The sequence below is a fragment of the Jaculus jaculus genome, chromosome 1 (genome assembly GCF_020740685.1).
Source record: "Jaculus jaculus isolate mJacJac1 chromosome 1, mJacJac1.mat.Y.cur, whole genome shotgun sequence".
Classification (NCBI taxonomy): Eukaryota; Metazoa; Chordata; class Mammalia; order Rodentia; family Dipodidae; genus Jaculus; species Jaculus jaculus.
In genome coordinates, this window is record NC_059102.1 from 180,998,360 (window position 1) to 181,011,281 (window position 12,922).

A 12,922-nucleotide genomic window follows, 5' to 3' on the forward strand; every position below is an offset into this window, starting at 1 on the left:
CTTGTTCAATGTCAATTCATTGTCCTGAGGCTGGTTTGAACTGAAGACAACATGTCACTTTGGAGGGCTTAAAGCACTCTAATATACCACAGTATGAGCCAACCAGTGACTAGTCTCATCATATGATGGGAAATCCGAAAATTCAAACTCTAGTATGTTTCTATATCTAAAATTTTCTGGGTGCTTGTGGACATTCCACGCCATGTAACTTGTTTTATGTACAAGATATTTTTTTTTAAAAAAATATGTTTCATTATGGCATCTTCAAAGCCAGGCACAGAGGCCTTTAGTCCCAACATTGGGAAGGCTGCGGTAGGAGGATGGCTGAGTTCAAGGCCAGCTTGGACTAGTTTCAACTACCTCAAACAAACAATTGCTTCAAGCTCTGTGTATATGCTGTATATGAAACATAGGTGAATTTCACATTTATATTTGAGTCCTGACCTCAAGATGTAGTGTCCAAGCAATTATTCCCAAGTCTGAAAAACATTTAACTTTGGAAGCATGTCTGGTTCCAAAGCTTTCCAGGCAAGGTTACTCAACCCGTATTGTCCACCCCACACACTTTTTTGTGAGTTCTACAGAGGCATCAGCTCTGGCTGCCTCCTCCCCACGCACCCCCTCCCCATATCTAGAACAGCCCCTGCCATCCGGCAGACACTTAACAGATACGGAACGAGGGCATGGCCCAGCAGGGGAGTGGAGCATCGTTTTGGGTGCCATCAGCCCTCAGCCTCACTTGGTCTCTCTGCCTGTCTCTTTTTCCTCATTGTCCTTCCCCAGATGTCTCTGTCAAGGTGACCCTGAAACACCAAGGTCAGCAGCTTAAGAAGAAGCAGACAAAGCGGGCCAAGCACAAGATGAACCCCGTGTGGAACGAGATGATCATGTTTGAGCTTCCCCATGACCTGCTGCGGGCATCCAGTGTGGAGCTGGAGGTGCTGGGCCAGGGCGAGGTGGGGCCTGGCTGTGCGCTGGGCCGCTGTAGCCTGGGCCTGCACGGCTCGGGCTCTGAGCGCAGCCATTGGGAGGAGATGCTGAAGAGCCCACGCCGGCAGATTGCTATGTGGCACCTGCTGCATCTGTAGCCAGTCACTGCGCCACCCACCTTTTGGAGCTGTCCTCTGGCACAGCCGTCCAGTCATTACTTCCTTGTGCCCCACCCCCTCACCTGCCCTCTTGTGGCAGAGCTGTCCTCCAGCCCAGCTGTACAGCCATCCCTTCCTTGCGCCCTGTGCTCATGCCAACACCCAGGAGACAGGGACAGACGTGTTGGCCAAGGCCAGGACCCTCTTCCTTTCTCATCACATTCCTGCCTCTATCAAGTGAGTGAAGCCACCAGGGCAGTATGTGGACGCTGGGCATCAGGGTCACACAGAGGACCATGTTCTGCGCATCCACGTTATGGAAGGAGATGCACGCATCTCAGATACATCTCATGAGCAGGTAGGCTGGGGCCAGATGCACAGGAAGTTTAGCTCAGAAAATCGTGGATGTGGAGAATCTGGCCTTTGAAAGGGAAGCACCTCAGCCATGACGAAGGACATGGATGGATTCTGGGTAGGCTCATGGGATTAGGTACTGTGTGGGGAATGAGCCCTGAGCCTGCATTCAGTCACACCCTTGCTCACGGCAGCTCCCCAGCTTCCGTCTGAAGATCGGGGCCTGTGGATGTTCCACATCTTGCACATCAATGCTCTTGGGGGAAGCTTCTGGGGCTTCCAAAGCAGTGTGGCAAGAGCTGTGTTTGATGGGATTCCTTCTGGAGCATTCCAGACATGCTTTCAGCCACCATCCTGTAGGGGTATTAGTGCTACAACCAGCAGGATCTAGCGCTGGCAGTCTGCACAGTCAGTGTAAGCTCAAAGCCTCTGTGTTAATTTATTTTCATATTTACATTGTGTTTATGCGTCGTGGGCCCAGCTCATGGGCTGTATTATGTGTTTATTACCGAAGGAATTTATTATTTTATCTTAGAAATGGTTTTTTATTACACTTGGGGGGGGGGGCTTCCCTGACAAGCACAGGTGGACTCCGCCGTCAGTGACTGCTGGGTTCTGATGGGTAGTCACGTCCACCAGCATCACCCAAGTGTCTCCGCGGAACAGATCTGCCCCTTTCAGCCTGCCGGCGCTTCAGGAGGAAGTTGGTCATGAACGTGGTCTGTGTCGTCTGACCTTGTGAAAGTGGAGATGGAGGACAGACAACTTGAAGGAGGAAATGCAGTCTTCTGAAAATGTGCCTCCCTTTCCTCCCTCAGTTTTGGGGACTGATCCCTTTAACGGACGAACTAGCAGCTAGGTTTGGCTCTCTAGCTCATTATTTCCAATGGATGCCGCCACTGCGCACTAAGTCTATATCACGGGGCTGGCGGTGGGCATATGCTTAACTGGGAGCCAGGATTCCCGTTCTGTTGCCTCCTCGCTGTACAAGGCCTTGATTTGGCCATTGTAACACAGGACGCCTGCGTCATGGGAACCACTGTGCGGGAGTGACATGATGGATAGTTCTGTTCAGCAACTGTGACATTCCTTGCAGAGAACAAACTCTGAGGCACCCGCAGACCAGCTTGAAGCTAGAGGACTGTCTTTCATTTCAAGTTGGCAACTGAGAAAGGCTGAACAATGCCAACCATCCTGACATTTCCAAAGTCAAGGGTTCTGCACTTAAACTCCTTTATGATAACATTCCAGCTCCCAAAAGCCATCAGATGTCAGCCAGCTCCCTAATTTACTTGGGGATTTGAGGACCAGATGGGCAAATACACTGTCCCTCAGGGGGTCCAGTTGATATGGGCCTCTTCCTGGAGATCCGTGCAGAGACCTGGCAACCTTTGGGAGTTTTGTCCTTTCTACACGGAAATAGAAAATCATTTGAAGTAACTTCTACCCATAGAAATAAGCAGTCTAATTCCTCTTTTGTGGGCAAGTATTTTAGACTCTAAGCCAGTCAAAAGGTTGACTAGCTTCTGTGAAGTTTTTGAGGTGAAGTGCTTGTCAGTGGCTTCCTGAAACAAATTTCTGAGATCTCTGTCTCTGCCCTAACCCATTCTTTTTGGTCGGCACAGCAAAAAGAGAATAAACCGCTAGCCTTCTCTTCTTAGTAACATCTGCTACTAGAATCTAGAAACATTTGGAAGCTAGGTTGAAAGTCAGGGCAGGTGGCTGCTACTGTCTTTCCTATCAATCCATGCACCTGGTTACCAGTCCCACTAAAGAACATCTGAGATGGGCTGGGTGCGGCCCAGGCCTGGAATTTCCATTCTACATACATTCACTGCTTTGGGTCTCAAAGGTCGTTTTCTAGACTGTAAACCAAGGGTTACCCCCGGTAGGAGTCACCTTCTACTGTAGGACATCTTGAATGCCAGTTGTCACTTCAGTTAGCAGAGGTTAGAGAAGAGTTTTGCAGGGGGGGTGGGCTCTGTATATTGTACTCACTGGCATATTCCATGTCCCTAGAACAAAGCTATGTCATGGGAGTGTCCTAAGGATTTGTTGAATGAATCAGTGGGTGGAGGATGGATGGGGAGAAGCCAGGAAACACATGACCTAACAGTGACAGCCTGGGGACCTGTCAATGCTAAAGTCATCAGACGTCTTAGCCACTGCCTGGGGATTCATGCTGCTGAGTGTTAGTCGTCACCTAACTACAGGTCTAGCTCTCTAATTGCTATGTTCCTCCAGAATAATCATGTGGGCACATTGTAAATCACCCAGAGATGCCACACTGCCAAACTAAAACAAAAAACAAAACAAACCCCAAAACTTCAGTAACCTTTGCATCAGTTTACTTTGTTCCAGGCACATTTGCAAATTACCTCTGAATAACAGTAACCAAGTCTGTATAAATGGCATCTGTCAGCTTTGACAAGAACACCTTGTTCTTTGCCAGGGAGCATTTTCTATCAAGAGTATGAGGTCGAGTTGAAAATAGAGAGAGAGAGAAGTTCAGGCTGAGACGATGCCTCAGAGGCCACCTGCTCGTTCATGGTGAGTCAGGAGTCCACCTTCACTGACCTGTGACCCCACCTCTGGCATCAAATCAGTGTATACCCGTTGCGTATCTGTCCATCCAGGCTTTGTATGCGTGTGTCCATTCCCACCTGAGATGACTCCTGGGGAGGGGCGAGTAGCAGACACCCTGCTCCAAGCCAAGCTGGACACAGAGCAGGACCCGGGAGCGCAGTCCAAGGTCAGTTCTTTTCAGAGGAAAACAGTCCTGGGTGGAAGGTGGCTGGAGTCCCAACCAAACTGAGGTGGGGCCCTTCAACAGAGAAAGCTAGTCTGTGCAGTTTGTTTCTGCTCTCGGCGTTTTCTACCGTCAGATGCTCAGCATTTGATTTTAGTCCTTGGTCAAAGCACAAGAAGACGCATGAGACATTGTGGTCCTGTGTCTGATGTCACACCACAGAGCACAAATCTCACCATAGTAAATAAAGCATTTTCAACTGGGTCACTAGCTTGGTGTTTCTCTTTTGTTCCACCTAACAGTTTAGTCATTTAAAATGCAGAAAATTTCTTGGGATAAGCACTCACGAAGGCAATTTTACTAAAGCTTCACATGACAAGTACAGTTGAAGTTGAAGTCCCCTTCAGCACCCTTGACTTGGGAACCTGAGATCCTGAATTTGTGAATATTTTTTTAAAATATTATTTATTTATTTGAGAGCGACAGACACAGACAGAAAGACAGATAGAGGGAGAGAGAGAGAATGGGCGCGCCAGGGCTTCCAGCCTCTGCAAACGAACTCCAGACGCGTGCGCCCCCTTGTGCATCTGGCTAACGTGGGACCTGGGGAACCGAGCCTCGAACCGGGGTCCTTAGGCTTCACAGGCAAGCGCTTAACCGCTAAGCCATCTCTCCAGTCCTCTCTGCTTTGACGGCACGGACATGTATGCGCATCCCTCAGCCTGGAGAGTGCCTGCGTGTATTTCTAAGCTTTACTTCAAGTGCACCACACTAGTTTTGTTCAACGTGAAAATTTCTGAGCTTCACCTGTGCAGACATGGAAATCTAGTTCATTTCTCTTTCATCACTCTGTAATATTCCATGACATGGAAATACCACAGTCCATTCTGCTGATGTGCATTTAGATGTTCTCTTTCCTTCCTTGCTTTTCCGTCCCTCCCTCCCTCCCTCCTTCTCTCCCTCCAGAATTGCTGCTATGAAAATTCCTGTTTTTCTTTTTTAGGCAAGCCCAACAGACACATTAAATATATACATACATACATACATACATACATATATATATGTATATATATATATATGTTATTTATTTGAGACAGAGAAAGAGGTGGGGGGGGAAGAATGGGGCACCAGGGCCTCCAGCCACTGCAAATGAACTTCAGTCCCATGCAGCCCCTTGGACACACACACTTTTACTTGAGCCTGGAATCAAGGGTGCTATATACTCTTAGGGCTGCAAGGACTTAGGAGGGTCTCTTGGGGCTCTAACTTCATTCATGAGAAGAAACCACAGGTGGGGCCTTGGGACTCCTCTTTCTTTAACATCCCACAAAAACATGCTCCCAGCAGCAGAGGGACAGGGCAGTGGCCAGTGGTGTCCCTGAGCCCCTAGAGTCCTGCCACCCTAAGACGTCCGGTGGCCACTGCATCCTTGGCCTGAGATCAAGCAAGGGGTTTGGTCTGAGTTTTAAGGTCAGTGGGAAATCAGTCTGGTCACATGGAATTAAAATGGTAAGTTCTTCAACAGGACCAATGACCCCAAAAGAAAGCCATGAGGTGCCTGTACATGCAATTCTTTATATTACACACATACCTTATCACATCTTAATGACAATAGTATTTTGATTTTCATAACAAAACAGGTTTAAGTGGGTTTTATCCCACAGAGCCAAGTATTACAGACTATATTTCACAGGTAACTATTAATATGGCCCACTTGAGCACAAAGCAATGTTTAAGGTTCTAGATTTTAACCAAAGAGAAATGGCAGCGTTCTCTGGTCACTGAATGCAGGACTTTCCACTGCACAACAAACCCTGTTCCTACAGAGCTGACTTGTGGGTATTGTGCTGGGAGGTAAGACCCAATGGCCCTGTCACACATGGATCCTGGCCACCATCATGGCCCTGGGTATGGTCACCCACCTCTGGGCATCAGCATCCTCCCTTGTAAAATGAACTTGGGCCAAATAGACACCTAAGGAGGCTTCTTGTCTTAATATATAGTAATTTTATAGCCTAAACCGGTAACAGCTTCTTCTCACACATCCTTAGCTTCCTACGCCATGCAGAAAACAAAGTCAACCTGCTCTGCCTACCTCACACATAGTTAGGCTCTTTGTATCTGTGACAGTCCCTCTGGACAGCCTCCCACTCCACAACAGCAATGACACCTGACCCTCTGAGTCGTTTCCCTCGTCACCAATGGGCCCACTGAGTTGGAAGCGCCATTTCAAGATCTGAATAGGAACACCTGTCCTGTCTCTCTGCTGTAGATGTGTGTCGTAGATAAGCCCTAGAGACGGGGGGGGGGGGGGTTTGAGGGCCACCAGAGTCTGGAGAGATGCCCTGCACTCCCCACGTTGTTCTCTTCAGCTGACTCTGCACAGATGGGCCCTGAACACTGAGAAGCTTCCCAGCCCAAGGTGGAAATAGCCTGTCTTGGTGCTAAAAGCCAGGTGTTACCATAGATACCAACCGACTCTTCACTGGGTTTGGTCAGAGCAGCCCCCAACATCCCAATGCTCTTTTCAGCTATTTCAGGGAAGCTTATCAACAAATTTGGGGTAATAGAAGGCCTCCTTAAGAGATCCAGTGATACCACTTGGGGACAGGAAAGGATGGTCTCCTTTTCCAGCTAATACAAATCAAATGTCTCTGAGGTCCCTCTTTCCCAGGGGGCCAGGTGAGATGTCCTGGTACAAGATATACAGGAGCCCTGTGAGTCTCTCTGAGGTGGGGGCAGTGGTCTCTACTCATGTTGAGGGATCCAAGCTAGCCCAGGGCTTAGGACACCCCTCTCCTGAGTATGGCCAGGAATCCTGAGAGAAAGAGGATGACCACAAGGAACCCCAAAACTTCCTGGCACCCACTTCATCCTGATTTAAGAGGACAACAGCAACGATAAATAATCGCACCGTAAATGTGGCCATGCACTAAGCACTTGGAGAAATGGACCAACCTATGAGATTTTCCCAAGGTCTCATGGCTCTAAAAAGAGGCACGGGGATATTTGAATCTGGTATAGTCTAACACTAACGCTCTAACATATGGCCAGTGGTCAAGGGTCTGTATTTGAGGGTCACTTAGATATGTAGGCAGTGCCCCTATATGCTATCACTGAGTCCAAGAATGACTGGCTAGGCTGGAAACTTCTGTTGAGATTCTCATCCAGAATCTTCTAGAACTAGAAGACCCCTGAGGGAAGGGCAAGTTGTTACATCTGCAGTCTCCCCGTTTGCAGGGAAGACCCTGAACCAAGGCCTTGAGATGAGGTCAAGTGTAGGTTCATTTTCATTACCTGGGAAGCCAACACAGAGACTCCCAATGTGGAAGAATCCAGGACTTTTGAGCCACAGCTGTGACCAATTACAGAGGCTGGAATGGGATCTCTCAGGAGCTGCTCAGATTCCATTATTCCTTCAGCACACACTGCCACCAAGCCACTCAGTGACAGGCACTACCCACTGTGGAATCAGATGGCTCTACGTCTCCCTCGTAGGTGTCACATATGAAACAATTGCACAAACACACACAGTAGTGTTTGGGTGGTTAGGAAACACCCGAGGAGAACTTTTTTTAAAATTTTTTTGTTCATTATTTATTTATTTATTTGAGAGCGACAGACACAGGGAGAAAGACAGATAGAGGGAGAGAGAGAGAATGGGCGCGCCAGGGCTTCCAGCCACTGCAAACGAACTCCAGATGCGTGCGCCCCCTTGTGCATCTGGCTAATGTGGGTCCTGGGGAACTGAGCCTCGAACCGGGGTCCTTAGGCTTCACAGGCAAGCGCTTAACCGCTAAGCCATCTCTTCAGCCCCCGAGGAGAATTTTTTGCCGCACACCTGCTGCCCTGCTGGGGACAGCAATCTCAAACAGGGGCCTCGGGCTGTCACTGCAAGGTTCCCTGGTAGGAAAGCACTTGGAGGGTTGAAGGACAGCGTGCCCACTAGGGAAGGACAAGATGAAGAGTCAGGAGGGGTGATGACTCAATATGAGAACCCTATGTGCTACAGATAGGACCCTGGGCTGGGTTTGTTTTCAGAAGACCATCCTAGAAACTGTCACATGGAACCCTATAGGTCTCCAGGGCAGCTAGCCAGGTTCCTGAGTCTTTTCTCTGGGTTGTGAACCTTGGTGAAGGAAGCTGGGGGGTTGGTAGGACGAAGGGATGGAATCAAGCACTCCTCTTATGCATTCCCTTAAGAGCCACTTTGGGAAAACTGACTTTGTGACCAAGGGCTGATGGGATTTTTTCCCTCTCATTGTCTGGTGATGAAATCATCAGTATTTCAGAAACTTCTGCACATGTGGGCAGCCCAGAGGGGTGGGGGTGACCCTAGTCTACCTGAGCCAGTTAAGTCATGGACACCTTTGTTCCTCCCCTACTATTCTGGAAAGAAGTCAACTAGTACATTGTACAGGGATCAGGGAGTGGCTTTCACAGCAAGAGCCTCTAAGTGACCAATGGGGAGGTGGGGTCGCTTCAAGGTCTTAGTGGAAATGTCCAACACTAAGAAGGCAGAGGTGGAGAGAGAGAGAGGGAAACAGGAGGCTATGAGAGCAAGCTAGGCAGGAGGACACTGGAAGTGGCCACCTTAGCAACTCAGGAGGAAAAGCTTAAACGTGCTGTCTTTGCTGAATATATACCTGCCTATCCTCTTCCTAAAACAACCTGGGAAAATTTTCCCTCATCACCCACGCTGCCAGCACCAAACCACGCAGGAAAGACCTCAAAGGTGGTTGGAGGGGCGGGGGAGCTGGAAGCACAGTTGATCTGCAATGGCTCTATGTGTTACCCCAAATTCTTGTTGTATAAGTGCGCATGGCATGGACGTTTTAAGGGGTCCTGTTGTGCCGCTTTTGGCCTGACTTGTGGGTGTGGTGTCTGCTGGCTTACCGGCGGGAGGAGATGAGGAGCAGCAGCGTCTAGCTCCTTCCGTCCTCTGTCACCTGAAACTCTCCAGAGTATCTGCACGGATCCTACAAAACACAGGCATGGACGCAGGCAAAGAGGCAGGGATTCAACCCTGGTGTGTAAATTTAAACGCTTTTTTATTAACAATCTTCTTACAAGGATAGCATGACAAAAGGAGAGCATCTGCGTACATATCATGAAAAACCAACACAGCTCTATTTGTATCCAGTGTTCTAGGTCCCGTCACACAGGTACTATAAAGCGTAGTCCGAGAAATAATAACATTGAGAGGACTTTTTTGAAAGAAAGAAAGTATTAACATATTAATATGTATGTGATAATAGACTCCTAGGTTTGCCCCCACCCCCACTTTCTTTTGTGATTGGCATGAAGACGGTTCAGCAGCGTGGGGGTGGAGAGGAGAGAGACCAGGGCTAAAAAAGACTGAATCAGATTGCTGGCTCTTCCCGAGAAATCACAGGGAAGATTGAGGGGTGCCCAAAGGCAGCCTGGCCTGTCTTCTCATGAGCAGGATTGTGACTGGCTATCACCTTCTGCCTGCAGGCTGGTCCCCTCCATGCCCATGGTATGCTCTCTCTCTGAGGTACAGTGCATTGTGGGATTGCTACTGGGAATGCCCAACCTCTGGCCAGTGCTGACCCACTGCAGTGGGAGGAAGGCTCAGACCCGTCCTGGGCACTCATGAGCCAGGCACCGGGTGGGTGTTCTGACCTGGTTGGCAGCTAGCTGTGGCTCAAGGAGGTGGGCACTGGCAGAGCAGACCTGGCCCCAATTGTGGCATGGGGTCCGTCTGCTGGAGACTGAGGTCCGTTGGCAGGATGGTGAGGAAGAATGGAGGAGGACTGGGACGGGGAAAGAGTGGGTTCACAGAGCCCCGAAGGCTGGTATGGAGAAGAGAGCCCATGAGGCCCCTTTTCCTACCTCTAGGAGAGAGACAGACCCGAGGAGGCTGGAAGCAAAGGGTTTCCACTCCCATCAGGGCTGTGGGGATCCTCTGTCCTGCTGCCAGCTGATCAGGGGCACTGGAGCCCCCAGTCAAGCCCACCCGCAGCAAAGAATGAGGGTTGGGGCCAAGTCTGGCTGTCCAGAGGAAGTGCATGGACTTGGGAACAGTGTGTGTGAAGGAAACCTGCAGTCCCAGCGGAGGTGGGCGGAGCTGCTGGGAGGGGACAGCTCTGTCCTGAGTACAACCAGCAGCTATAGCTGCGCAGTGGGCTGGGCCAAGGCCCTGCTTCTAAAACTTGAGTTGCCATTGACTTTGTGAGGGTGCGGATATGTCTCCCCCACCCTTCCCTGGTAGCAGAGGCCCTTGGCCTGGCCAGGGGCCCCGAGGGTGGTGAGCAGCGCTGCCTGGCGATGCTCGCGTTGCCCTCCTGCTTCCCCCGCCCCCGAGTGAGCGACAGTGGATGGGTGGCTGAGGGAGCACGGAAGACGCTCGCGCTTCAGAGGCCTGGTTTCCAGAGGGCAGCAGTAGCATCTGGGCGGGAGGGAAGGCATCTTTCTGCATTATTCTCCATCCCAGATGCCGCTTTTCTGTTGTCATCAATGCTGCTGGTGGGGTAGGGTATTGAGAAGTCTGTGCAGCTGTCCCTCCACCAGGGCTCAGGGACCATGTCCTAATCCTACTGACAAGCAACAGTGATCACCTAAGTGCGGGCTTGTGATGGGAGGAGGGCAAAGGAGGAGGGTGCTCTTTAGCCAGAGCTCAGGGGTCTCTCCTTCCAACCTCAGCCCACGCTGGTGGAAAAGGAGAAAAAGTGCACGGAGAGGGCTGGGACCCATTCACCCTCCTCTCCACACCCCAGAGAGGTGGCCTTGAGGCCAGCAAACCCTTCTGGCTGAGCGTCCCCACCTCCCCCCGAAGGACCTGCCCCCCTCTCCTTTGCACAAACCCAGCACCAGGCTTCCCCGCTGTTCTTTCAGCTCTATAGACTCTATTTGTATATCTATTTAAAACATAGAAATGTATAAATATATAGGATATTATTTATAGATATATAGACATGATTTAATCTCTTATTCTGTGTATACGTACTGTATATGTCCGTATATACAACATATATGCTGTAGTAACCACATTATACACTGCACATACCCCTGCTTCCATGCACTGTCTCCCAGGGAGACTGGATTGCATTGCATAGGTGTTTCTAGGGTGATACCATCTGAAGGAATAGGGGAAGGGGGAGTGCCAAAGAGGAGGCCGTACCACTTTCCTCCCAAATTGGCACCTTTTCTCCCTCTGGCTAACATGCAAAGATCACCTCAAAGGCTCTGAAAGTCACAGCTCCATCACCCTGGCTGACAGAAGATGAGAGGCGGGTCTTCCTTCATGCAAAGAAGAGCCCTGGGCACATCTCTTGACGTTCCTTCTCCCCTGAGGATTGGAGAAGGGGCCAGGTCAGAGACTGGCAGGGGTGTTCCCAGCAGCACGCTGCACTCTCCTTTCCTGCCTCTCGACGCCTGGCCTGTCTCCTTTGGCCACCCAGCCTGGGCTGCCTAACCTGCCTCTTGACAGGACCCAGGATGTGCCCAAGTTCTAGTGTGCTTGGAGCCTTCTGTCAAGATGAAATGCATGAGCCAAGAAAAAGCACAAGTTCTACTTGGAAATGAACCCAGACCATAAACCTAAAACAAGTCTGGATCCTGAATTCCTGTCCCTGAAGGGGCAGGAGGGAAAATGAAATGGTGTTCTAGAAGACAGAAGTTAGGTCTCACCCCACCTGGACCCCGTTTGGCTCTAGGTGGGCAGGCAACGGGACATCATCCCCTAGCGCCAGGCTGGGGCCAAATCTCAAGTCCATCTCTGTCCCTCACTAGCGTTCACCTTTTCCATGCTCCCCCTTTTCTTGCCTCGCCTCTAAACAATTGGAAAAATATTCCAACGTTACTCAAGTCATGACAAGGTCTTTGCTCCAAGTCAAAGGGTTGGCATGACAGAGCCAGAGAGAGCTCAGCAAAACAACTCAACATGGGCACACACAGCTGGTGCCAAGACCTCGAGTGCCACAGACTCCAGGGCCCACGTGGATCCTGCCATCCAGGGTTGTGGAACGCACACTCTCATTCCCCGGTGAGGATGGCGGATGCGCCCAGCATCACAAGATGTTACAAGCAGGCATTATGAAAGAACATGGCTGCCGTTTCTGACGCCTGGACTCTCCTGTCCTGTGGAGATTCTGACAGGGTGGGAGTGGGTCCTCCTGTCTCAGATGCTAGGTGACAACGGGCCTCTGTTTCCTTTCACTCAGGAGAAGCACCTCCTTTTAGTCCTAAGAAGTTCTTTTGATTCTGTGATGTGCCAGCTTAGCAGGATGGCCACACACCTGGGCCTCAAACTTCATCTCACTTCCCCTCCTCTCCATGAGCCCAAGCAAGTCAGTCAGCCCAGAGACTGGCTTCTGCACCAGGGACTGAGTTACTGGGCTTTGTCCCATCTGAAGTGATCATACATGGAATGCAAGGGCCTGCCTGATTAGTCTGGTAAACTAGCCAAGATATTAGGCTAGCCAGGCATGTGGGTCCCTGGGAAGACCTGAGGGTCCCATCAATCCAAACTATTTTCCAGGATGGGAAATAGCTAAAGTCATGGGGTCCTCACAAGCAGAACTTACAGGATGGAAGCCTCAGGCCTCCCAAGTTGAGAAGACAATGGGTCACCCATATTGTTCCCAAATCATTCCCTGTCCCAAGGCAAAGTGACTTCCGGGGTATCTGCCACAGCCCACGACTGGCTGAATTCAGCAGAGGCCAGGAGCACCCAGAGTTTCTGAGGCACCCTGCCCAGTATAGATAC

At 50.3% G+C, this 12,922-nt stretch overlaps 1 protein-coding gene across 1 annotated transcript in view; it reads left to right on the plus strand.

The window, feature by feature from the left end:
* Positions 1–4,455, plus strand: part of Syt13 (synaptotagmin 13) — a 50,339-nt gene extending 45,884 nt beyond the window's left edge. Inside the window, exon 6 of the mRNA XM_004657183.3 lies at positions 784–4,455. Coding sequence (XP_004657240.1) covers positions 784–1,088 — 305 coding nt within the window. The 3' untranslated portion in view covers positions 1,089–4,455. The remainder of the gene's footprint in view (positions 1–783) is intronic.
* Positions 4,456–12,922: the final 8,467 nt, after the last annotated feature.